A 27,513-nucleotide genomic window follows, 5' to 3' on the forward strand; every position below is an offset into this window, starting at 1 on the left:
CACTGCTTCTAACAGCTACAGCCGACATTAACAAATACTTAGACAATATAGCCCTAGGGCGGCTGTCCCATGGACAGCGGGAAAATTTACTACAGTCAATTGAGGTGAAATAATCGATTGAGGAAATCTGCATCTTGCCAAACGGAAAGGCGCCAGGACAAGATGGCTTAAGTAGCAAATTCTACAAAGAATTTGCAGATCTACTTGCGTCCCCTCTATTGGGGTTGTACACGGAGGCTTACACTAAACAAGCGCTACTACCAACTCTTTGCTAGTCCCTTATTATAGTGGTATTGAAGCCAGACAAGCAGCCGGATAGATGCAAATCATAAAAGCATTGATACAGAGATCCCGGTGAAGATTCTAGCTAGTAGACTCCAACCCCTGTAGCCAAACATGGTCCTCTCTGACCAATCTGGCTTTGTGCCCGAGCGATCCACTGCGCACAACTTACGGACTATATTTGCGCTATTACATCAGTTGAATCCAGACCTAGAGGCAACGGTGGTACTGTTAGATGTTGACAAAGCCTTCGACTCTATAGAATGGTCCAATATGTTCATTATTTTAGAATGTATGGGTATACCGGACAACTTCTGGAAATGAGCGCCGTTACTTTATACTGCCCTAGTTGGGTACGGATTAACCGGCACACATCGGGACCGCTGCAAATACACTGAGGCACAAGGCAGGGATGCCCACTATCCCCAATTCTATTTATGCTGGCATTGGAACTGCCAGCATGATTCGCCAGCGGCTTACGGAGGCAGCACTAAGATTTCAACAAAGACTGATTGGCATATCTCTATACACAGACAACATGGTCCTGTATGTCCATATTCCACACAGCATCTTGTGGCATTACTTAGGAAATACATTCTGTTTGAGGGACTTTCTGGCTTGGGCATAAATTGGTCAAAGTCGGTGTTACTGCTGTTGACACAGTCCACAGCACCACATGCTCTGGACTACCCACTAGAATGGAGCACGGACTCAGTGAAATATCTGGGGTCATGGATACAAAGAGACCCTGACCTAGTGATACGCAAAAATTATGGATGGGCAGTGGAGAGACTGGAAAACCAAGTTGCAGGATGAACAAGGATGGCACTTTCCCTAGCTGATAGAGTGGCAATCATGAAAATTATCATAGTGACACGCTTTCTGTATTTACTTAGCAATATACCCGTATTACTACCAAATCCTTTTTTAAAACTCTCCGTACGCAGCGGATTACACTAACTTGGACTGGCAAACAGCAGTTTATTAAGTGGAAAAGTATGACACTACCCTACAAGCAGGAAGGCTTTGGTGTGCCTGGTAAATATCTATACTATCTCAGCATCCAAGCGCAATATGCAAACCACTGGTACTCCCTACAGGCACACATGCCGCATCTGGTGATTGACCTGCGTTGTTAAAGTTAAGCTTTGAGTTGTGTTGCAGTAGCTGTGCTGCTTGCTCACACTGGAATAAAGGTGTAAGCCCGGCCCTTGATGGCATCGGATAAAGCCCCGTCTTTCAACCCAGAGGTCAGAGGAGTCCTGGGGCTATAAAGTACGGTACTAGCTTCAGATTTATCCAGCCTGAACATGAGTGCAATAGAAGTATTAAAGGATGTTCCTTGCACCCCTGTCCTGATGAGGCCAAGTAACAGGGCAGAAACGCGTCGACAGACGAAGAAGGAGGAATCCATTAAATTACAATTATCGCGCTAAAAATAGACATGCACACCAAAAAAATGTAGAGGTGGATAGGGTGGATAGGGTACCTCAAATGTGCAAAGGATTACCTCACTGTGGACCGCAGTGAACTCAGAAAGTGGACACTTTGTTTGTATTTAGGGGATTAGGAAATTATGTTTTTGTATAATTATGTATGTATTTGTGCTTATGTTATACTGTGTTGTTGTTTTATGTTGATTTAATGAAGGCTGAATTAAGAAAAATGAACAACCAATCTTAATCAGTAAACCAATTAAAATAAATAAATATTGGTTACGATCAGGAGTAAGCGTTGGTATGTGACTTTGTTGAAGTACATATTAATGAGATGGGACTAGGTACCACTACATAGGAGTAATTGAATGTATCCTATGAATACTTTGGGTGTATTTGTTCCTCCACACCACTGTTTATTGTGTTGATATTTACTGCCCAGACAGTGGAGGGGAATTTGGGCGAACCCGATTTATATTATGACATCTGGGGATTGAGGCGGGAGATGCGCACCCGATACCGCTCCAATACATCTTAACGCACAAAGCCACGTACACACCCCGCAACACGATACTCTGCATGACATCGGCCTGGAGAGCTCTGGGAGTGAGAGCCAACAAACTCCTATTGTATGCCTCTACACTACCCCTGGGCCATCACCCGGCCCTATCTGGGACACAAGAGGCAAATTTGCTTGACCTATGTAAACAGGAGGGGTAGGCAACAATGGGGGATATATCCCCAGGGCGGGAATTTATAGAGCAGACGGACTCGTCATTTGTTAATAACACAAAGTCGCTTTTCCCATTCGCATATAAACGTCTCTGATCTGCCATCAGGGTACTGTTCCCTACATTCCCGGAGGAATCTCCCACACTAAGCGCCCTGTAAACAATGATAGCCAGCTCCTCTCGTCGACACTTGTTCACTAGACCTTATAATGCCGCACAGGGGTATAAACTGACACAAGAGCCTCCAGCGATGGTGTGCTGGAACTCCTCCATAGATCCACCATTATCGTTGGAAGACTGGGGTTTTTACTGCACACTAACAGGGATGCTAACACCCAACTGTAATTTACTTATCATTCATTTAAAATATATACAACAAATGTATTACACACTGATCAAGCTGCTCCGGTATGGAATGAGGGTAGATGCACACTGCAATAGATGTAGCATGGATGAGGTAGACTTTTTGCATTTAGCCTGGAGCTGTGGCCTGGTGCAGGAGTACTGGGCAAGGGTGGTGCAGGCCCTGAGGACCGTGACATTAGATCTAGTAACCTGTACCCCTCAGATGTGCCTGCTGGGTCTGGTCAGGGAGATGCAGACATACAACCATAAGTTTACAGCGATAAAACTATTACTAACCAAGAGGCAAGTGGCAATGAACTGGGCCAAGCGAACTGCACCTAAGCGTAAATGCTGGATAATGTCCATGATTTATTGTAAAGCTAACCTTCAACTGTATGTGGAGGAGCTGCCGACATCCTCACACCCAAAAGACATATGGGGTCTCCTAACGACCTATCCATTGGACAATCCGGAAGTGCTACCACATGTGAGGTGTTGGGTTGGCGGGGACGGGAGATGCGCTAGTCACTACAGGTAGTAAAGCAAGAGCTACCTATGTAATTGCCTGTGTGATGTGTCAACGCTATATAACAGCTGAATGCATGTTGTTTTTGTATTGTTTTCAAATCTGAAAAGCAAAAAAACATTTTTTTTGTAATTGAAGTTTGTTAGTGAAAGGGATGTGTCTTTTGGCATCCTGCGTCCCCTCTGGCATCTTTTTTCTTGCAGTATGTGAAAGTACCTTTTGTGATCTGTTGTCTGAAGATTTCTTCCATATATGTGAGAGTCTTACAATTTCCATTGAGACTCACACATGGTTTAGTAGTATTCAATAGTGTTGTAATCTCTCTCTTTTTCCCCTGGTACTTCCCTCTGTGGTGTTTCTCTCTTTTCTTTCCCTAGTGGTAGCTTCCTCTCTCTCCCCCACCCCCTCCTCCCTCTTGGAACGTTCCTCCAGAGTTCACCATGGAATGTTCGACAGGCTGTCAGTTGCGGAGAGTGGATGACAGAATAAAGACGCTTGAACTTACCTGCCTCAGAAGTGTGCTTATTATAACACTGGCGACGATTTGGCGAAGGGGGGCATCCCTGTCATCTCCCCTTTCAGTGCTCTCTCCTTTCTGCATTTTGGATGGATTATTCCTCGGTTCAGTGCCTGTGAGGATGCAGAGTTGGGGCTTTTCCCAGCTCCTTGACTAAGGTCGCAAAAGTCTCCTGAGTTTATTTCAAGACCATCGTGGATCCTACGTGCTCTGCTGTGAAGTGCTGCCCTAGTGCCCCTCTTCTTCATCTCCATTATGAACTGTGGCTGAGTGTTTCTGTCGTCGGACCACCACAGGTCGTGAGTGGCCTTCACCAGTGGAAACTGCAGTGTGTTACCTGTCGGTTCTTCCTTGTGCAGTGTCTGCTTGCTTTGGCAGGTTTTCTGTCACGGCCCTCTGCATATCCCAGCGACCGTTCCTCGGTGAAGCTGAAGCAGAAAATTGTGGGCCTATTCCCCGTGAGGTGCGTTGCCGTCACGCTCTCCCTCAGAAGTCTGCGGGAGGTAGTGGTGGTCCTGCGCACCTGGGTGGTCCTTCTCTGTGGTGTCTGTGGACTGTGTGCGTTCCTTGAGCCTGCGCAGTTTGAGCTTTCCCAGTGTGGATTTCTTCAGCAGAGGACGCGCTGAGGCGGGCGCCGTGTGGAGACACCTTTTCCTCGGTTCACTCTCATTTGTCCTGCGCAGCAGCAGCTCTTCCAAAGTGAATCCTGTCAGCAGTGGAGATTGGGCAGGCGCTGTGCGGAGACACTTTCCCTTTCAGAAGTGCAAGTCAGTTTCCTTCAGAGTGCAGCAAATCAGTTTCCCGGCGCGCCAGCAGCTATGGGACCGGCCATGTCATCCGGCATTTCTTCCATTTCAGGTCTGCCTGTACTTGAGACCGTCTAACCCAGGGGATAGCTGCTCCGGGCAAGTTTACCTATGATTTTATGAAGCTTCCTCCTACCAAGTAAGATATTTTTCTACAGCAGTATAAAGTGACAATCACCATTCGTAGCCATATTCCGGTACTTCATTGTGTGTCCTCTGCGGTGATACACACACCAACCTTGCTCTGCATACCTAAGGTTCATTATCCACGGCTGAGACACTTAAGAGTACCTCTCCTCACAGCCTCGTTTCCCCTAGGGCGTGATCCGTCACAGCTAGTGGAGGACTCCAAGTACGGTACAACTTTGCCCTACATACATTGTCCACCTTGGTCTAAGCACTGTGTGTGTGCACCACTACACGGTGACACGCACACCTACATCATTGCTCTATTGGTCATCTTAAATTTTAATGTATAACCTCTACCCCTCCCTGTCTCGCTGAGTTCCCATTTCAGTTCTTATCCTCTCATTACTCTAGTTATATAATTATCTCCCTGAGGTGGTGCATATCCTTATCGCGCTGCTTCTCAAGCTAAATTGTCTTGCATGTTTCTTTCATATAGAGTGTCCAAAAGTGGTAATACTGCCAGGTATGTGATGTGTCTCTGAGGGCATATTATGCTTACAGGGTACTGCTTAAATAGCAAAGCTTTCATTTTCTAGAGTATGTACAAAGTATTACTGAGTACTGCCTTCAAGATAAGTCTTCCTGCATGCTTCATTTTAGAGTGTAAGTAGAGTATAGTAGTGTAACCTCTACAGTCCATACTGTGTATCGCTCAGATTGTAATTTACTTATTTGTATTTGTTACGCATTGAGGGTAGCTATACAATTTTCCCTCTCCCAGTCCCTGTGTAAGCTCTCTTCTCTTCCACCCCTGATATAACTAGTATTGGTATCTCCCTCCGTCCAGTGGATATTCCGGTTCCGCTTGCCTGATAGCTTACTCCTCCCACTATGGCTGGACAAGCTATGAGCCAACCTCCTCCGTTCCTCAATGAAATCGGGGAGCCGGAAATTCACTGGAAGGAATGGATAAATTTATTTGCCTCATACCTCATTGCCATAGGCGGCGAAAGGTATTCACCAGTTCGCAAACAACACATATTGTTGCATAACCTAGGGGTACAAGGTAGGAAGATTTATGACACTTTACCTGAACCAGAACTAGAAGAGGATGAGGATGATACGGATGAGTTTAAAGTCACACTGTTAAAGTTAGAGACACATTTTGGTGACAGAGTAAACATAGTTTTGGAGCGACATAAGTTCTTTACCCGCATCCAAGGTAAACAGGAATCGGTCATCAATTATATAGCAGCACTTAGAGGCCTGACACAACTATGTGACTTTGGTGAACTCACCGATTCACTCATCAGGGACCAACTTGTCAGGTGCACAAACAATAGTCGTATTCAAGAAAAGCTCCTGGCAAAAAACCCCACCTTAAAAGAAGCGGTTAGTATAGCAGTCTCTGTGGAACACACTGCAAAGTGTATCAAAGAGATGAAGACTCCCAATGAGCTTGTTGCCAATGTTCGCAATAGCAGTGATGCACAGGCCAATTCCTTTGATAATGAGGTATTCAAAGTTAGACCCGGAGATGTCAAAGATAACCATTCTGTCAGGGAAAAGGGAAGGTTGAAATGCTATAGATGTGGCAGCAGCAATCACCTTGCCAATGATGTACGTTGTACTGCCCGAAATGTCACGTGTGTAAAGTGTAACAAGAAGGGGCACCTGGGTAGAGTGTGCAACAACAGTGAAAACTATTGAGTGAAATTAGTACACAGTGAAGAGGACTTGGCCCCCAAGTATGTTTTCCAAGTAAAAGCTTGGGACTGTCAAGCTTCCTCAAGTTCTCAAGAGCAATTCAATGACGACAGGCCTATGGAACATCCTAAATGTACCATCTTTGTGAATAATAAGCCCATAGATGTGTTGGCTGATTCGTGTGCCCCGGTTACCTTATTCAATATTGATGTCATATATGACATTTTTGATACCTCCTGTCTCAAAATGCTGGAACCTGACATTTCAGCAGTAGGGTATGCCAATGAGAACATTCCTTTAGTAGGGATGATGAGTGTGTGTATTAAATACAAAGGAAGATCCACATGGGGCAAAGTATACATGGTAAGCAAAGGGTCAAATCTGTTGGGTTGGCATCATCAAAGAGAGCTGGGGATTGTACTCGACCCGAACAGTAAAGATCAAGTTCTCATAGCTGAGGAGGTGAATGAAACCAACAGGGATGTATACAAGTGTTCTGAGTTGTTCACTAGAATAGGCCAAAGAGTAAATAGCAATGCCTGCGACGTACCTCCCACGGGAGTGTATATCATTTCTAAACAAAGTGCCAAAACCCCTGTTGAAGGGGGGGTGCCAGAGTTGGTTCATGCTGTATCAGGAACGGAGGTTGTTAAAAGTTTGCCTGCAGAGAATATTTGTAATCTGTCTGACAATCCCACAGCAGTTCCAAAAACTCCATGGACTAAGTTGGCATTGGAGATAATCTGTCCCATGGGACAATCAGGAGTCCTAAAGAGATTTTTGATTGTTCTCATGGATTTCACATCTCACTGGATTAAATACAAGTGTGTCTCACGGGTATCGACAAAAGTCCTTATCGACTTCTTAAGAGACTCATTCGCTTGCGAAGGTGTGCCAGCTTGCATAGTCACCAACAATGATATCAAATTCTCATCTATGGCAATGAAGACATTCCTTTGTGAGCTTGGCATCAAGCATGAGGAATCTACTGAATATGGCCAAGGAGACAATGACCCCATTCAGATGTCAATGCTTTGGATCAAAAATCTCACTCATCTAGCTTGTACCAACAATATGGATGTAGATAAGATGTTAAGAGAAAGCATTTAGGCATATCACACCTCTTCTGACTTGAGAACGGGAGTTACCCCTTTTGCTTCCATCAGGGGAAGAGATCCGATTGCCAATTTTGTACCCCCCTGATTTGTCCTTCAAGTTAATTGTTTCTTAATATGTAACCGGGCGTTTTCTTCTTCCTTTTACTGCTGAGTGCTCCCCGCCTTCCAGGCCTAGGGGTTTCCATGTTACTGATACGTTTAAGCTTTGTTACTTCACAGGTTCCTTGTACCCTCTCACCTCTTCCTTTCTCTTTCAGCTTTTCCCCTTGTTTTCCCTTTCCCTCCGTAGGGAGATGTGTTGTAATCTCTCTCTTTTTCCCCTGGTACTTTCCTCTGTGGTGTTTCTCTCTTTTCTTTCCCTAATGGTAGCTTCCTCTCTCTCCCCCGCCCCCTCCTCCCTCTTGGAACGTTCCTCCAGAGTTCACCATGGAATGTTCGACAGGCTGTCAGTTGCGGAGAGTGGATGACAGAATAAAGACGCTTGAACTTACCTGCCTCAGAAGTGTGCTTATTCTAACAAATAGCTTTGTATGTCAGAGGCTGTTTAACAGCTTGTGGAATATCAGTGCTGCTCTGTGATCCTCTTTTAATGAGATGTAGAGAACCTCTCAGATGTAGGCCACATCTGACAAAAGATGCAACAATGTGAGAAAACATAATTGACGTCCATTAGGAGTAGGCAGTGGTGGCAGCTATCACTCCAGATTGCTCCTGTGGTTCTCTTGCCAGTGCTAATGCTAGCCCTGTTCCAGGGATGATGCAGGCAAGAGTAGGGTGGTAAAAGCTGTTTATATTCTGTTGCTTCCAATCCTTACCCTCCCCCCAGACCATCAGTAGCAATGATGAGCCTATTGCATGATGGTCTGTGCACATGGGATCAACCCTGTGGTTCTATATAGAGGTAAAATTATGTCACATCGACTTCCTTTGGTCTTCTGGTGAATCAGTGGCCATGGACCAGCCCAAGCGCATCAAGATAGGGAGGCATTCATGGAACTTAATTAGCACGCACAAAGCCACGGAACCCCTTTTTTTCTTTTAAATCTCTTTATTACCTTTTGAAAAACAAAAACCATTTGTCATGACAAGTGTGAGACGAATAACCCCAATTTCTCACATCAGAGTGTGAGAAATTGGGGTTATTGGTTGAGGGGTGTGAAACCCTTCTCATGCAACAACTATAATCCTTGTGAGGGGAAACCACAAAAGTCACCAAAAGTAACCTGTGCTTAACCCTCTGGTAGCTTGGCACAAAACCAGTCAAGCTTAACTTAGAGGCAATCTGTAAAGTATGTATGCAGTGCTCCAATAGTAATAAAGTGAAAACACAACACAAGGAGAATCAGAAAAGTAGAGTAAAATGTAATAAATATAATGAGACCAAAACAACAAAAACAACAATAATCCAACCAGTAGAAACAGAGATACACAATTGTAATGGTTTAAGTAAAAATAGCACCAAGAAGCAGTGCTAACTCTGGCTATCTGGTCGTGCTAGACTGGAACAAAGTCACAGGCCGACCATGATGGAATGCAGGGCAGAGACAGAGACCAGGTTAGTCCCACTGACAAAGTTACTTTCTCAAAGTCTGGCGTGCAGAGCTCAAAACATCAGGATTTCACAGGAGGAACTCAGTTAATGCTAGCCAAGGGCCCAGGACCTGGGGACTCACCACTTGGAGACCAGGAACTCACTCCAGCAGAGGACTGCAGGTATCATGCAGGTCCAGTTGCAGGTCCAGGCAGGGCCAGTTGGAGCTAGTTGTGTCCCTGTAGCTCAGAACACAAGAGGTTAGCCAACTGACCCTTGAATTCACCCTGGTAGTCCTGGGTTCAAGGAGATGGTCCTCTCTCCATCCAGCAGTAAGGTAGGCCTCAAGCAACAGGCAGTCCTCTGAAGAACAAGGGAGGCCTCAAGCAGCAGGAAAGTCCTCTGAACAACAAGGCAAGCCTGAAGCAGCAGGGCAGTCCTCTCAGAAACAAGGCAGGCCTCAAGCAGCAGGGCAGTCTTCGGAGAAATAAGACAGGCCTCAAACAGCTGGGCAGTCCTCTGGAGTACAAGGCAGTCCTTCTGTAGTCTACCACAGATCTAGGAGTGTATGGAAGAGTGCGTCTGAGAGTCTTAGTTTTTATACCTTGTGCCTGCTTTGAAGTGGAAGAAACTTCTGACGTTTTCGCCCCATAGATGGTTCTGGAATTTCCCTCCTCCCTATCCTTGTCCCAGGTTGTCTGGAGTGACAAAATGCTAGTGTGAAGTCCTTTGTTTGTGTGCTGAGGCAGCTCCTTTGAAATGTATTTGGGGCTGTGCACAGCTGCGCCCCTCCCATCCTGCCAACACCTGTCTGAGAGGAATACACAAAAGCCAACTGCCGACAACACCTAGTCATGAGACCCAGGATACAGACTGCAGGCGCCAAATGTTTAGGATAAGGAAATGCCAACTTTCTGAAAGTAGCATTTTCAGAATTGTGACTTAAAATATGACTTTACCATTTAGGGGATTTAAAATTACAATTCTCTAGATACGGAACATGGCATTTTAACCTGTTCCCAAACAAATGTTATCACTTATTAAATATAATGAGATAACCCAAGAGGGAGAGGTAGGCTTCACAATAGTGACAAACAAATTTGGGATTTTTTTCATAATCGGGACCTGTAAAACTTAAAAGTATATGTCCAGCTTTTAAAATACATTGCACCCGGCCCTAAGGGCTGTTTAGGACCTACTTTAGGGCTGACATATGTATTAAGAAGAAGGTTTAGGCTTGGCAAAAAGTTTATTTTACCAGGTCGAAATGGCAGTTTAAAACTGCACACAGGCTGGAATGGCAGGACTGAGACATTTCAAAAGTGCTACTTAAATGGGTTGCACAAGAAGGGCTCACTAGGGCCCACTAATAGCATTCATTTTACATGCCCTGGGTACATATAGTACCACTTTACTAGGTACTTATAAGTAAATTAAATGTACCAATTATGTGCAAGTCAATTTTACCATGTTTAAAGGAGAGAGTGCAAGCCCTTTAGCACTTGTTTGAAGTGGTAAAGTGCACAGAGTCCTAATGCCAACAAAAATGAAAGTCAGAAAAGAGGAGGGGTGAAGGTAAAATATTTGGGGAATGCCTTGCTGAAAGCGAGACGTCCAACACAGATTAGCAGGTAAACTGCATAGTCATTTATGATATGCAAAGCGCAACCACCATAATCGTATTGCAACATATAACACAACATTTTCAACCATCAGTCATTACAGTAAAAGAAAGAATTGCGAGCAAAACTTCCTAAGTTGTATGTCTCTTATTTGATCCTCAACTTTAAACTAATGGCATATGGAGAGGGAAGGAAACTGTCGCACAGTGTACCAGTCAATTAGTAGCAATGTTGAGTGAAACTGGAGGTGGAAGAGGGGTCCTGCGCTAGTACCCGAAAACACAGGGAGGGCTGGGGACACAATTGGGGTGTCATCAAAGTATGTAGTGCTTTATGTGTATCCATGCATCAGATACTACAAACTTGCAACATACTCAAGGGGACAGGGAATCATCTTTCGGCAAGTTTTGGAGAGGCCACAGAACCTCCTTAATGAGTTTAGACCTTAAAGACAGATCTGTTATTATTTTTCGCCATTTAGGATTGGGTAAATTTCACACAGTTTGGTGTGCAAATATGGATAGTTGAATTGAAAAACTGTTAATCTGCTTAAAGGGTCTCAAAAAACCTGTCTGCTAAATATTACACCCACTATGAATGGTTACAAATGCACGGACAGTCGCCTACAAGGCACAGTGGCCCACTATCATTGAATTTGCTTTCCAACATTTTTTGAGCATCCATCGTCCATTAAATGTACAGACGTTGCTTTCACATAAAATGCCATTAACTACTGCCTGCTCCCCTAAGGCTCCCCTACTCGATTCACAAAGGGGAGCTGTGCTCCTGGAGATATTTGTGTTTATATTATGTTTGGTAAAAAACAAATACAAAAATTGCAAAGTATTCAGTGTTTTACGATGACACGAAGTTGCTGGAATGTTTCATACAGGCGCCCTTGTGTTTTACTGCAGGTACCTTCACGATGTACGCGCGATACAAAATAGTGCAGAAGCAAAACGAAGCGGCCACTTTCATCCCTCCCTGGCTGAACAGGTTCTCATTGATAATCGGCATGCTTGGCTGCATTGGAATGGTGATAGTAGCTACTTTTCAGGTACATTTCAGATAATGTTATGTGCACTTTTAACTTGAACGTAATTGATTTCTAATTATATAAATCATGCTAATTTGTTTTGCTAAACATCCTCCATTCGAATAAGCCAATTTAAAATCTCTGGCTGAGTAACTGCAAAAGTGATTTAATAGAAAAAACTGGGAAATCCTAGCGGTTGGTCCGGTTGGGTTCACAACAGATCCCTAGAACGCCTATTTGCTAAAATGTTACATGTTTTTTTTTTTTTAAGTTTGAGTTTATTGAAACCAGAAAAACATTACAGCATATAATCAAAGGTCAGTAAGAAAAAACATAAATAACCGTAATATATATAATGAAAGATAGAAATTATACTGGTTACAATAAACATAGCGTCCTAGAATAAAAGGAAAAGAAAAAGAGGAGAGGAGTGGAAAGAATATAAATGTCATTGTAAAGCATTCAAGACAGAAACCCAATAGGGAGGAAAAGCATTGCATGTAATTATACGCTAATCAAAATATAATTATAAAATCGTACAAGTGTAATATTTAAAACAGCATTAAATGTTTGATAAGAGGACAACGAAATAAAACAATCAAGGTGGTTTACGGACTTCATCCGACTTTGTCACCAGAGTATTAACTGAGGTGTTTGAGAAGGCGGAAGCAGACAAATAGGTAGAAAGAGGAAGCCACAGCAAATCTCTTTTAATTGCTAGTGATATAGGGGTAACATAATTGGTATCAAGCCTATGATGAAAGCAAAGGGCATTCCACCAGGCTCTAGAAGTAATTTTATCTGCATGTTTCCAATTGGAAGTAATTAAATGTAAGTCTATGGCAAGTAATAAATCAATTAACTGAAAATGCTTGGGGGATGAGGCCAAGAAGGGGATAAAGAACCTAGGAAAATATTTTTTGAGAGAGAAGGGGATCTTAGTGTAAAATATTTTATTAATTTGAGACCAAACTAAATGCCAAAAATGTTTAATATTGGGGCAATCAAATAACATGTGTTTCAAATCAGCCTTTAAACAGGGACAAGACCAGCATTGTGATGAGGCATTAGAAGAAAAGGAGGCTAAACTGGCTGGTGAATAAAGTGAACGTTGATACACAAAATAAAGGGTTTGAGTAGTGTTAGCTGCCCGTGAGGTTTTGTGGATTTTTAACCACAATTTATCCCATAAAGAAGTAGACCAACACTGTGATAGGTCCTTTTCCCATGCCAATTCAACCTTCGTTTTACATCTTACCGAAGGATATAATAAACATTTGTAAATGGAAGACGCAGAAGGGGAAGTATCCAATAAGGGAAACAACGTAGAACATGCCGAAGGGAGGTCAGGAGAGGAAGGAAGTGAAGAGAGATATTGATGAAGAGAAGGGAGTAGAAGATAATATTGCTTCTTGAAAGGGTTAGGAAGGCTAAAAGTAGCTTTAAGGTCCGAGAAAGACAAGGGTTTGGTACCAGACAAGAGTTGAGAAATCCATACCAGGCCTTTAGAGTGCCAAGCTTTCCAATAGAAAGATCTATTCCTAATACGCAACAGTTTATTGTGCCAAATGGATTGTTGAGAAAGTGAGATAAGCGAAGGATAAGAAGATGGAAGAAGAGGGACCAAGAGTTTAGGCGTGTAAGAGACGACAGAGTGACGCAAAACAGAGGAATTAGCAGAGATAGCAAGAGATTCTAGAAAGCTGAAGGGGGAATTGAAGAATATTTCCATGTGCAGCCAAACCGGAGGATAGGTAGAAGAGCCAGAAGAGAGCCAGGAAGAAGCTTGTTTTAGTGAAAACGCATAACGATAAGATTTAAAGTCAGGAAATTTAAGCCCGCCATTTGACTTATCTTTCTCAAGGGTAGATAAAGCTATCCGAGAAGGTTTACCCTTCCAAAGAAATTTTAATGAAATGTGATCTAGTCTCTTAAAATAATAGCCTGGAATCTGTACAGGAATCATCGTAAGAGAATATAAAATAATGGGAGCAAGCATCATCTTAATGGAATCTAATCTACCCCACCAAGAGAGGAAGAGAGGATGCCATTTAACAATTGAATCATTTAATTTTTTAGTAAGAGAGTCAAAATTCAGTTTTAAAGTTTCCGAAATAGTTGGGGAAAACCATAAGCCTAAATATTTCAATTTCGAGGGTTGCCAGGAGAACCCAGTTTGAGTAAAGTAGTGTTTGAGGCATAAAACATTAAGGGGTAGGACTTCACACTTATTGCGATTTAGGCGGTACCCTGATAACTTTGAAAACTCATCTACCTGAGAGAAAAAAGAGGGAAGAGTAGTGTCTGGGTTGGAACAATAGAAAAGGATATCATCTGCATAAACAGACATTTTGACGTGATGAGTGCCCAACTGAAAACCAGTAATTTGAGCATCCTGCCTAATTCTAGTGAGAAAAGGTTCTAATGCAACTACAAATAGTAGGGGGGATAAGGGACAACCTTGACGTACACCCCGGGAAAGAGAAAAATAATCGTAAATCTTACCATTAGCAAAAATAGACGCTTTGGGACCAGAATACAAGAGGGAAATCAAGGAGATTAACTTAGGAGGAATCCCTATCCATTTGAGAGCATGGAACATAAATTCCCAACCAATCCTATAGAAGGCTTTTTCCGCGTCTAAAGCTATGGCAGCAAGCGGGTAATCTATGGAAGAGGCCTTACTAATAATATTGAAAAAGACTCTAGAATTGTCAGAGGATAAACGGCCCTTAACAAAACCCGATTGTTCCAGTCCGAGAAGATCAGGCAAGATTGGATCGATACGCAAAGCAAGAATTTCAGTAACAATCTTGTAGTCTGTATTAACTAAAGATATAGGACGATAATTTTTGCAAGAGGAAGGGTCCTTACCTTCCTTAGGGATTAAGCATATCGTGGCGTCTTGGAAGGTGCCCTCAGACGATCCATTCTCAATAAAAAAGGTAAATAATAGAAGAAGTTGTGGGAGAAGAAGCTTTGAAAAATGCGCATAGAATTCAATAGTAAACCCATCAGGGCCAGGTGTCTTACCTCGTCGCAAAACCGACACAGCATGGGAAATGTCTGCCAATGTAATATCTACCTGTAACGGATCTAAATCAATGTGTTGCGAAGAGGGGGGACTTATGGATTGAAAGTAAGAAGATAAATCAGACTGAAGTGGTTGAGTTTCTGGAGTATAAAGATTTTTATAAAAGGTGACAAATTCAGTTAAAATTTCTTCGTCTTTAAGAAGAGTGTCACCAGCAGAATTAGTCAGGGAATCAATCCTAATCCTGTCCCGACGCGTTTTCAAATAATTAGCCAATAACTTCCCCATTTTATTCTGACCCCCATAGTAACGAGCACTACTCTCAAAAGATAGGAAGAGGCCGCTTCCGTGGATAAATTATTAAAAGTAATCTTAGCGGCAAGAAGATCTTTCAAAGAAGATTCAGAATAAGAATGATAATAAGCATATTCTAGTTTTTTAATTTGGGCAAGCAAATGAGCCGAGTGTTTCTCAAACCGTTTTTTCTTCTGAGAGACAAAATTAATAATGAAGCCTCTAGTCGCCGCCTTGAAAGAATCCCAAGTTATAACCGGAGAGGAATCCCGAGTCGTGTTTATGTTGAAAAATTCCAAAGCAAAAGAATTAAATTGGCTAGAGAAAGTAGGATTCAGTAACAGTGAGTTATTAAAACGCCAACGTCCCGTAGGCGGGCGATAAGGAAGGAGATCAAAATCCATAAAAACCGGGGCATGATCAGAAATTAGAATGGACCCTATCTCGGAGTGGAGTACATGCTGCGTTAAAGATTTACTTAAAAAGAGATAATCAATGCGGGATTGTGATTTGTGTGGGGGAGAAAAAAAACTATATTCTTGAAGGTCAGGATGACACAATCTCCAAACATCAACTAAAGATTTTTGACAAATGGCAGAGGTAAATTGTGAGTGCATTTTATGATTAACAAATCTAACTGGGGAATTCCTGTCCAAAATGGGGTCACAAATTTGATTACAATCACCGCCAAAAACAATATATTCATCATCCAGTGAAAGTAACTTATCAGACACTTGTAACCAAAACATATTATCAACAGAAACCGGTGCATATACATTAAAGAAAACCAACGGTATATTATTAATAAGTAATTTGACAATAACCCAACGACCTTCAGAGTCAATTTCTTGAGAGCTAACCGAGACCTGAAATTTTTTGTGAGTAAGAATAAGTACACCATTCTTCTTGCCCAGAGCTGGGGAAGAAAATACATTACCTACCCAACATCTCTTTAATTTAGACGCTTCCGTATCAGATAGGTGAGTTTCTTGAAGAAAAGCAACATCAGTTTTCAATCTAGCTAAGTGGGATAAAACTCGTTGTCTTTTAATAGGGTTGTTTAAACCTTTAATATTTCATGTGGTAACTATGAACGTTACTGAATATGAATTAAGTCATTAAACCAAAAACATACAATGCAATAAACAGTTATAAGATGGAAACAGTTAAACAAATGAAAATTTAAGAGTGTACCAAGAAGAAGATAAAAGAAGAAAAGATAAAAGACAAGAACAATAAAAAATTCAATGAGAAAGAAGAACAATGACCAAGAAATAAGAATTTGCGAATATAGAAACGCAGTGAGGGAAAGGAAGTAAACAACACTTAAAGAAAAAGAAGAGGAAATGTGCAAAAAGAAAGGGAGGAAAAAAGGGGACAGAAGAAGAGACAGTACATATCCAAACTGGATGAGTGATGATAACATACCTGAAGGGGACACAAAAAAGGACAATAGGGTAGTGGCGACACTCAACAAGACGAGCCGTCCAAAAGGGAAGTCCAGATCCAACCGGGACATGGAAAAAATATATATCAGGGGAGCAAGAGGAGTCAAGGGAACAAGCGCGGACCAGTCTATATAAATAAAAGAAAGGAGAAAAGAAACATCAGAAGAAGCATAAAAACAAATAAAAGAAGTCAACAAAGAGCATAAAAAAGTTCAGAAGAAACAACAAAGTCAAAACCGCAACATCACAGATATATAATTACGTCGGAACAAGCACAGGTAAGTTCTAAAACATAACAATGCAGATCAGAGAACAAAGAAAACTGAAAAATATCAACTAAAGACCCGTGAGGGAAAAAAGAGACAGGTTAAATAATCAACCATTAGGAGAGTTAGTGGTGTCCAGGCCGCTGCTGGTGTGTATAAGGATGAAGTTCTTAAGTTCAGCAGGATCTTGAAAAGACCAAGTTTGATTTTGGAATGTCACCTTGAAAAGACATGGGTGAAATAAACCATATCTAGCACCAAGTGAACGAAGAGGAGCACGAAGATTGAGAAATTCTTTTCTTCTGGAGGCAGTAGCGTTGGAGACATCTTGGGAAAGGAATATTTTCTGACCTAGCCAGGAAAGTTGACGTTTAGCTCTGGCAGCCGAAAGGACTGATAGAAGATCTGTAAACTTCAAAAAGAGGATGATAACCCCTCGGGGCCTCGCTGGAGCTGAGGATGAGGAAAGGCGAGGACCCAATCTGTGAGCTCTTTGGATGCTGAGAGATGTTGTTGAAGGCATCTCCAGGAGCTTCGGAAGAAAAGAAGAGAAAAATTACACAGGATCATCACCTTTGAGGGATTCTGGTAAACCATAAATACGAAGGTTTTTCCTTCTATTTCTATTTTCCAAATCCTCAGTATGCTGTTGGAGACTGCGGACTGTTTTCTCCAAGGAGGAGATCCGTTGGGAGTTAGCCTGCACCTCCGGCACCTGTTGTTCCAATGAAGACACTCTGCCATCCATAGTAGACCATTTCTCCTCAAGAAGCTGCATTTTACTGTTGGTTTCCTCAACAAACGGGCGCAACGCACGAATCTCTTCCAACAATAGTTCCAGAGAGACAGGGGAAGGTGGTTTGTCCGGTGAAGGAGGATCTTGTTTCATACGTTTAGTGGAAGAAACAGGTGGAGAAGATTTAGCTGGATTAGAGTGTGAGGAAGAGAAAGAAGTGCGGCCAGTGGTTACTCCAACCATTTGAGAAGAGCTCGGTGTTGGCGCCACAGGGGCTTGAGATGACATCTTTGAAGGAATAAAAACAAATGTTGGTTTACGTAGGCGGCCCATAAGCAACTGTCAAATCATAAAGGAGACGACGCGCTGCCGCGTTCCGTGATTTCAGTTGAAAATCGGCACACTATGAAGACAGTACAAATCAGTATAGCAAATTGCAGCCTGAGGGAACCTTGGTAATGAGCGGCAAAATCCTTAAACAATCATCCAAGATAGAATCACAGTTGTACGTACCACCCAGAGGGGCTTTCTCTGAGGACCGTACTTATAGCTCTGCGAGACCACGGTAGTAGGTCACCAATGCAGTTAGGGAAAAAGACATAAAAATGCCCACTCCATCTGTTCCTTAAAAATGCGCCTCTGAGCCCTCTCCGTCACAGCCTCCTTCAGGAAGATGAAAAGAAGACCTCAAGAGGTCTCTGCAGTCAACAAAGAAAAAATAAATAGGTCATTTCAACGTTCAAGGTTCAGCTCCGTGCCCATTCTCCGTGTAAAAGCGCTATGGGCTGGCACCAGCAGGCGAGGTAGAACCACATAGTCATGTAAGTGACAGAATTAAAAATTAAAAAGTGTTTTAAGCCATGAGCGAGCAATGTTATAATAGGACTACATTAGTGGGGGAAACAAAATGAAGCGGGTGAAGATTACATTTCCCAGGCGAATGCGCGAAATCATCGGAGTCTGAAGAGCGCTAGCAGAAAGGCGCGCATCTAAAATGGCGGGCTCTGAGGAGAATCAGGTGCGCTGTCGAAATAAAACATAGCGCGCTTGAAAAATTTCCGTGGAAGTTAGCTCACCCAGTGGAGGGCATATTCCGACGTCAGATGCCGGTGGGGGACACCGTAGAAGAAGGCTAAAAGGGCATCGGAGAGCGGCATGCAGGTCCCGGGACTGCAGAGCAAAAGCCCGAGGCGGCCATCTTGTGCGGCGTCGAGACCACGCCCCAATGTTACATGTTAAAGTAGTATGGGATTCGAAGCCCGGTGCCTTATCAATCACTAGCAGGTCACAGGTTAAAATCTTTGCATAGGCAACTGAGCCTGTAACTCTTATGAGATACACAAAACGAGCTAAAATAGCACCTGTTATTCAGGAGCCTAGTGGAAATTCGGTTTACGATGTTATATACAATGTTTGTTGTTCTATTTAATTACGCATAACCTATATCAGACTGTAGAGTCACCATTTAGAGTGGTGTCTGTGGAAGCCACTTATCCCTTCACGACTTGAGACAACATTAGAGCATGGTACATCAAGTGAAACTCATGTGTGTGAAGATGGACCGAGACCCACAAAGATGTGTGTGCCTTGTGCAGAAGGGGCACAATGTAACCGATGCCGATATGGGGGGCATCTTCTCGCTTTAATATAATATGGCCTTGCCATAAAGAATGCTGTTCAAGAAACAAATTCAGTGCAGAATATACCAGGGAACATATGTTTACCTGCATCTGGAACAAAGTGAGGTGTGAAAGCAAGCAGCTATGTAGACTAACCATTCTCTGTATTTGTTTATACTACTTTCCACATTAGTTATCAATTTCAGTGTGCAACACTCTTGGAAAATACATAATACATTTATATAATTCTTTCAATTCGCTAATACCATTCCATGTAAACAGTGATATCATTTGTTAAAGTCTTCAATATTACACATAACAGCGATGCTAAAAACAATAGTATTATTTATGTTGGAGTTGATTTGGATAATAAATCTAATTGGCAACTGAACCCCCAGTGTTGCACACCTAGCGCCAACGTATGTTGGCGCACACAGAGGTGTGAGGATCTCATACTTCAGGGTAAGATATCCTGGCTGTAGATGTTAAGTTGTATAACCTCATACTGGCCCAGGGATGAGAAAGGATATTTAGATGGCTGACCCATTGTGAGTTGAGGTTAGTACACCAATCCAAGCTCATCCTCATCCGGACTTGCAGCTGGAGGATGGGGAGTCAAGGGTGATATCTCGGGCAGTCTGGCAACCACTCTAATTTAGGAAATGAGACCACTTACTAAACTACTGCTGGTAATGATAGCTCTGTAGAACTCAGGCTTAAACAGTTTCTGGCAGCTGAGGTTGCATTTCTCTTTTCGAGGATTCGCCAAGAGTTGCCAAAGTTCAAGAAGAGATGACATTTGGGGATTGCCTCAAGAAGTCAAAAGTGCCTGTAAACTTTGGATGTTTAAAATATTTTGGTCATTGGGATATTTTGGCTGATTCTGAGTAGCCTTGTCCCAGACCCACTAAGCTGTACCCGGGGATGTTAAGATATGGGGCAAAGGGCACATGCATCGTACCAGGTTGCCACAAATGACGGTACCCCAATCCCCGGCACCACTGGTATCATAAAACCCTCCCCCACGAGTAAGTACTGTGGTGAAATCTTGGGTAGTGTTCAGCCTTAATCTTGGCTCATAGCATACTTCATACATTGTAACAATCGATCTGCTACCTTTGTTGCATTGACAGGGGTCATTCAAGAAAGCTATAGTAAGGGAACAGAATCCTGAAGGTTCTTGACGATAGCTGAGAACTCACAAACCCACCCTCCATAAAATAATATTGTCCATAGATGAACATGTTACTTCAACTGTGCTATGCTGCTGTGTGGGCTCCAGAACATTGTTTGCAGTATTATTTTTTCATTAGAAGGTGGAAGAACTTCCTAGTTTGTTTTGTCCTTCATCCTTTTAATTGGCATATATTTTTGACATATACAAAATAAAATATGCAAAAAAAAGTGCCTGTGCTCAATATCATCCATAAGATTTAAGGGGCCTGGACAAGACATACTACTAAGTAAAATTTTAAACTTTAACAGGGTCACACAATAGTTGAAATATGTCTTACTAGGGACCCCAAAAATCCTTAATATGACATGGGGTAGAGAAACAGAGTCAGAGGTAGAGGTAGGCAGAGAGAAGTTTAGATAGAGAAATAGAAAAGACACAGGTCAAAGAGAGAAAGTTCACTTTTCCAGTGGACCACTTAGAAGGTGGCGGCCGGGCAAGTGCCCACTTTTTCTATGCTTTAAAACGTCCCTGCCTATGCTCCCCCTTTAAACATTGTTAAGTTGGCCTATTCCTTATTAGCACATTTAATTTGCCTGTAGGTCTCTAGTAATGGTGTAAAAGATACAACCAGTGCCTGAAAGTTGAATTCCTCTTGTTGGCTGCAGCACATATTGTGCCATCTACGTCAGTGACAGAGCAACCATGGCTACAGGCCTACCCTATGGATTCTGACTCCAGCAGTGTAAATCCTGCAGTGTGACATATCAAAATAACCCTTTTCAACCGGAAAGAGATCTCCTTTTAAACATTAGTAAGTCACCCCTATGTAGGCCTTGTAGCCCAGATGACAGAGAGCATGGTATGGAAAAGTGGGACAGGTAGAACATTTATATTACCGTGTCTCTACAGTGACAGGCCTAAACATATATTTTCACCATAGCAGGCCTAGCTGTCCTAAGTAGAAAACCAACAGTACAGATTAAAATACTAATAATGCTAACTTTGGAATGTGACCAGCTAGAAACATATTTAAACCACTATTGTTAATAGCGTTTAAAATCCAATTCAATGGTGAAGTCAGATTTTTAATAAAGATTAAGGATAGGTAACTTTTAGAACGTTACCTTTAACCCTGCATTAAGCTCCTGCAGGTTCCCAAGCGAATCCCAGCCTGTAATTGGCCTGAATGATGTGTAAATGAGGTGTGAAATTCTTCTCAGGAGCTACACAATAGGGCAGTTTGATTGACAGGTCAACCTGAATGGGCAGGATTGACTTATGTCAGCTTAGCAGAATATTGAGGACAGCAGCGGCTCCTTATCAGAGGTTTCAGGGCACACCACTGCTGTCTCCTGTGAGGCCCCGCTTCACTTTTCAATTTATCTTTTGATAACCACATTTTTATTGTTTTCCATATGAACACAAAAGAAAATCATAACAAGACTTCCAGGCCACAACTTCAACCCCTGACTCCCCGCACCATACAGACCACAATTCAATCAATTCCCCATTGTAATCCATAGTTGTCTCACCATTCGCTCCAAATCCGTTGATGCTTTCGTGGATAACCACAGGCCACCTATATAGGCAGTTCTTGTTGGGCGGACCAGTCCACTCTGATTCGCCATTCCATTCCACCAGAGTGGGAGGTGGTGCTCATTTCCATGCTATGTCCCTCTTGGCAACCAAGAAAGCCATCTCCACAAACACATGATGATGATGGGAGCAACGAGACAAGTAAATCAAACTGTTTGTTGCAATATGTTAGAGAATCGATCCAGTTCTTATTTGGGTGAATTTCCTATCCCCCAGCATCATGCCACCAATCTCTTTGCCAGTGATGGTGCTAGGACTGCATATCTCCTGTAAGTCACCAGGATCTGCCCACACCCTCCCTGTGAGAAATTGGGTTGTTGCTTGGGGTGGGGGCGGGCCCTTCTCAAGCAACAGCACAGTTTTTGGGAGGGTGAACCTCAAAATTTACTAAATTAACTAGTGCTTGACCCTCTGGTAGCTTGGCACAAAAGCAGTCAGGCTTAACAGAGGCAATCTGTAGAGCAGGCTTCTCCAACAAGTAGCTCGGGAGCTACCGGGAGCTCTCCATCTACCTAGAAGTAGCTCTCCTCTATACAGCCCAGCCTACTAAATTAGAAAGTTTTGTTTGGTTGAATTAATCTATGTATCTCAAAAATAAAATTTGGGAATTCGCCATGAAAATGTGTGCATTTCAGAATCCATATGCTGCTAATTGGATAAAAATGGATTTCAAAATATATTTAAATCTGATATTTGAGTGATAAATCAAGCAGTATTAGTAATATTTTTAGCATGATGCCAGTGGCATTGCAGCTATGGCTATCATGTATTATCCTTATAGAGACATTCCAAATTGGCAACACATTTTTTCATTTCTTCTGGCAACTCTGCCTGATGCATTTAGGTGATTCCTTTCTAATAATCTTGCATAAGGTGGCCACTATTGTAATCTTCCGTGATGTGGTCACTGTTACAACACTTATAATATTAGTAGCTCAGAACAATTTTCAGTGAACATAAGCAGCTTTAGGTACAGAAAAATCTGGATACCCCTGCTGTAGAGTATTTATGAAACACTTAAACAGTAATACATTGAAAACACAACACAAGAAAAATCTCACACCAATTTAGAAAAATAGAGTAAAATTGAAAAACATATTTGACATCCAATCTATAGAACCAGAGAAATGCAGTTTCATGGATTTAGCTAAGTATAGCGCCTAAAAGCACAAAGCTGCACTAGCGTTTATGTGGTTGTGCTAGACCACAAGTTCAAGCCGACCACAATGAAGCACCGGCCAAACACAGGGATCAGGGTAGTACTGCTGAAAAAGTTACCTTCTCAAAGTCAGCTGCAGAGAGTTCAGTTTGCAGTGGAGGAGGCTGCGAGGAGCAGGGGGGAGATTCACGCATGGTCAACACTATAGCGCAAAGAGCAGGCTTGGACTGATGGTCCTCACTGTAGAGCTTCGGTCATTTGGGGTGTGGTGGACAGTCGTTGCTGGAATTTCATTTTGATAGTCAACGTGGGCTGTTAATGCTGTAGTGCAGATCTCGTGTTGCTGGTTGTCGCTGGTGTTCGCTGTAGTGTGAAGAGTCATATTCACCAGAGCTTTAGCATTAGCGGTCATTGTGGGCGACAAGATCTCGGTGTGAAGGGGCCTGTTCGTGACTGCGAAGAGCTCAAAACTTCAGGATGTCTCCTTTTACAGAGAAGTGCACTCTGATGCCAACCAATAGCCCAGGACCTTGTTATTTCCATGTAGCTCTGCACAGGAGGCCACTCAGCTGACCCTTGGGAAGGTCCTGTCTTCCTTCTCAGACTGCAGGGCAAACTGAGGCAGCAGGGCAGTCCTCTGGCAGCAGAGCAGTCCTTCTATAGTATCCACAGATCCAGGAGTTTACTGAAGAGTTGGTTTGATGATCCAATTTTTATACCAAGTGCCAGCTTTGAAGAGGGAGAAATTTCTAGACTTCCCACCCCCACATCTGGTTCTGGAATTTCTTTCCCCCCCTACCCTTGTCTCAAGATGTCTGGAATCACAAAGGTCTAGTGTGAGGGTTTTTTTTTTTTTTGTATGTGTGCTGAGGCGGCTCCTTGCAAATGTAAATGTAGGTGACAGCTCCGACCCTTCCATCAGGTCAGCACCACCATCCTGCCAACAACCAGTCCCCCTTTGTGATACTGTCTGGGCGGAATACACAAAGACCAATTGCCAACTACACCTAGTCATGTGACCCAGGATTAAGACACCAACTGGTTAGGACAAGAAAATGGCAACTTTCTAAAATAATTTTCAGAATAGTGACTTAAAATTCAACTTCACAATTAAAGAGGTTTTTAAATTATGATTGCTTAGACACTAAACATGATATTTCCACCATAAATTATCACTTATTAAATATAATAAGGTAACCCAATATTATCCTACAGGAGATGTAGGCCTTGCAACAGTGAAAATGAATTTAAGCATTCTTCACTACTTTAGGATTGTTTGAAAACTATAGGCACCCAGCACTTTATGGATATGACAGTATGCTACTGACATGGTCTTATCTAAAGGAGTTTTTATGGTGCTGTCTTGGATATACAACTCAGGCTATTTTATTTTATTAATGCTGATTGCTTTTTATTTATTGTGCATGGCTAGAACCAAGTGACAACATTTTAATAATGCTCAACCAGTCATGAATCCTTTTTTATAAAAACGTTTTTTGACACATACTGATTTTGTGGACCTGACAACTGGAGTGACAAGCCATTTGAACTTACTGACTGTACAGAGGTCAATGTATATGACCATCTGGTAACTCCATTGAGTCTGGTATTGTGTATTTATTTTGGCCGTTATATTTTTATGTACCGTATGTATCTATTGTTATGCACTTTAATGGTGTTGTTATTTTTGTTGCTATATTGTCATGTATTGTATGTATTTTATTGCTATACACTTTAATAGTCGCATGACCGAAATAAAGTATGACTGATTTTGAGTTCTTCACTACCACGACTTATAGAACTTAAAATTGCATTTTCAATTTTTTAAATACAACGCACCCTGCATTATGAGCTGTCTAGGGCGTACCTAAGGGGTGGCTTATATGTATTAAAAAGGAAGGTTTAGGCCTGGCAAAAGATTTATTTCTGCAGGTTTAAATGGCAGTTTAAAACGGCACACAGGCTGCAATAGCAGGCCATAAACATGTTTAAAAAGGCTACTTAAGTGGGTGGCTCAATAAGTGCTGTAGGCCAACTAGTAGCATTTAATGTACAGGCTCTTGGGTACATCTAGTACCACCTCAATAGGGATTTACAAGTAAATAAAATGTGCCAGTTGGATGTACACCAATTTTACCAAGCTTAGAGGAGAGAGGACAAGGACTTTAGCCCTAGTTAGCAGTGGTAAAGTGCACAGAGTCCTAAAAGGCAACACAAAAGGTTCATAAAACAGGAGGTATGGGGTAAAACATTTGGGGGTGACCCTACAGTGAGGGCCGAATCCAGCACACCCGAACACTGCAACCCATGGGTCCCTGGGCACCTTGGGATCTATCATTGTGGAGTGTACCGAAAGCTTCCAACAGCTTTTCTTTTCTGTTGCCAAGATTCCCACCTGGACAGGAATGTAACATCTCAACAATGACAATATAACACAGTCACCAACATTGGACTGAGGGCTGCCTGAATCTGCCTTATTTCAGCAGGGCCATTTCAGTGCCATCTTGCCAAAATTCTTTAACCTCTCAATGCCGTTCAAATGGATCTTATGTGGATTTAGTCTGTCTCATTCCTGACGAAATGCTGTTTTTGAGCTGAACATCCACAATGCATCAAACCACTGCAATGGACACATAATCGCAACTGCTGTGTGCCACAATGCTAAAATTTCATACTATTGTGCAAATAATTGTATTTTATTACGGAGAGATGTGGCGTTATGGCCAAAGTTCCACCATGGTGCTGCGGAACCAGGTTCAAGTCTCTCTGTCGGCTTAACAGCCTGTGATTCTCTGCATTTTACTTAATATCCTAATGACTTCATGAAAGTACTTTTGGGTCGAATTTGTGCTATTTAAAACTGCTCAAAAATAGATTTTGTTGTGATGCAGAAACCCTGCTGATGAAACAACAAACAGCCATAAACTTACTCTAATTGCCGTCCTCAGATTTTCCCTGTGAGAAGCGAAGAGAGAAAAGCACGTAAAAAGAAGTTCCACAAAGCCAATTGCAGCACATTTTAATTAAAACACAACACACAGCTTGAATAACAGCGAGTTTGGTGTGGGGTGAGGAAAAACAAATCAAGCCAGGCTCACTAATACATCTTAACAACAAATATTAATGGTGGATGTCCAGTGTCTTTTGTTAACAGCTCTGGTTTTTCATGGCTTTTAATTAAAATGTCTTCCAGCAATATAAAGGAGGTACCCTGATGCTAGGAAAAGGGACGGGTCCGTGAAACACAAAGAAAAATAATTCCCTTTTAAAAGAGATGAAATACAAACAAAATGGATATGCAAGTAGATATCAAAACCCACCCAAGGTTTGGATCGTGTGGTATAGGTACTTGTAGTATCACAAGCCAAAAACTACTAATATTGTCACTAAAGAGAGAAATGGCAAAACCTTTTAGATGAAATTACAAGTTGCTGCGATGTGTGGCAATAATTACTCAATGATCAATAATGTCCATTTTGTTTGTATTTGATCTCTTTGAAAAATGAAGTCTTTTTCTTTGTGTTCTACGGACCCGTCCCTTTTCCTAGCATCAGGGTACCTCCCTTATATTGTTGGAAGACATTTTAATTAAATGCCATGAAAAACCAGAGCTGTTAACAAAAGACACTGGACATCCACCATTAATATTTGTTGTTAACATGTATTAGTCAGCCTGGCTTGATTTGTTTTTCCCCACCCCACACCAAACTCGCTGTTATTCAAGCTGTTCGCCATTAACTCACATCCTCCTCCGTGCCCACAGCCATGAAAAGCCCTGGTTCAGCTTCAGCTCACCTACCCTCAAATGGACACTCAAGCTCTGACAGATACACAGCTAAATAGAGGCCAATAATTCAATACAGTATCACTGTACTGATGCTGCTACTAAATCCAACAAGCAGTAAATATCATCTGAAGCCAATGTGAGCTTTTGTCTTTCCAATTTCATGTTTGTCTGTGTGAAGCTTTAACATTCAGTGAATCGTGTAATTCAGAGCTGGGCCTGTATCAGAGATCATATAAACTTTTTTTTAGGTCTCGCCTGAGAGATAGTATACAATGACAAGCCATACCATACCATACAATGACAGCCCATACCATACCATACAATATTATACTATACAATAACTGACCATACCATATTTATCTCTACAATGACAGACCATACCATACCATACAGTGACAGATCATGCCATACCATACTAAACTCTACAATGACAGATCATAGCATACCATACAATGTCAGGCCATACCATACCGTGCTATGCTATACAGTGGCTGGCCACACCACACCATACCATACTGAACTCTACAACAGACCATACCATATACCATGCTATATAATCACAGGCCATACTGTATACTAAATTATAGAGTGACAGACCATACCATACCTCT

At 42.2% G+C, this 27,513-nt stretch overlaps 1 protein-coding gene across 2 annotated transcripts in view; it reads left to right on the plus strand.

Moving 5' to 3' along the window:
* DRAM1 (DNA damage regulated autophagy modulator 1) overlaps positions 1 to 27,513 on the plus strand; it is a 233,054-nt gene that overhangs the window by 41,067 nt on the left and 164,474 nt on the right. For both annotated transcript variants that reach the window (XM_085653224.1, XM_085653225.1), the window contains exon 3: positions 11,665 to 11,807. In XM_085653224.1, the coding sequence (XP_085509350.1) occupies positions 11,665 to 11,807 (143 nt within the window). The remainder of the gene's footprint in view (positions 1 to 11,664; positions 11,808 to 27,513) is intronic.

The sequence above is a fragment of the Triturus cristatus genome, chromosome 4_1, assembly GCF_964204655.1.
Source record: "Triturus cristatus chromosome 4_1, aTriCri1.1, whole genome shotgun sequence".
Classification (NCBI taxonomy): domain Eukaryota; kingdom Metazoa; phylum Chordata; class Amphibia; order Caudata; family Salamandridae; genus Triturus; species Triturus cristatus.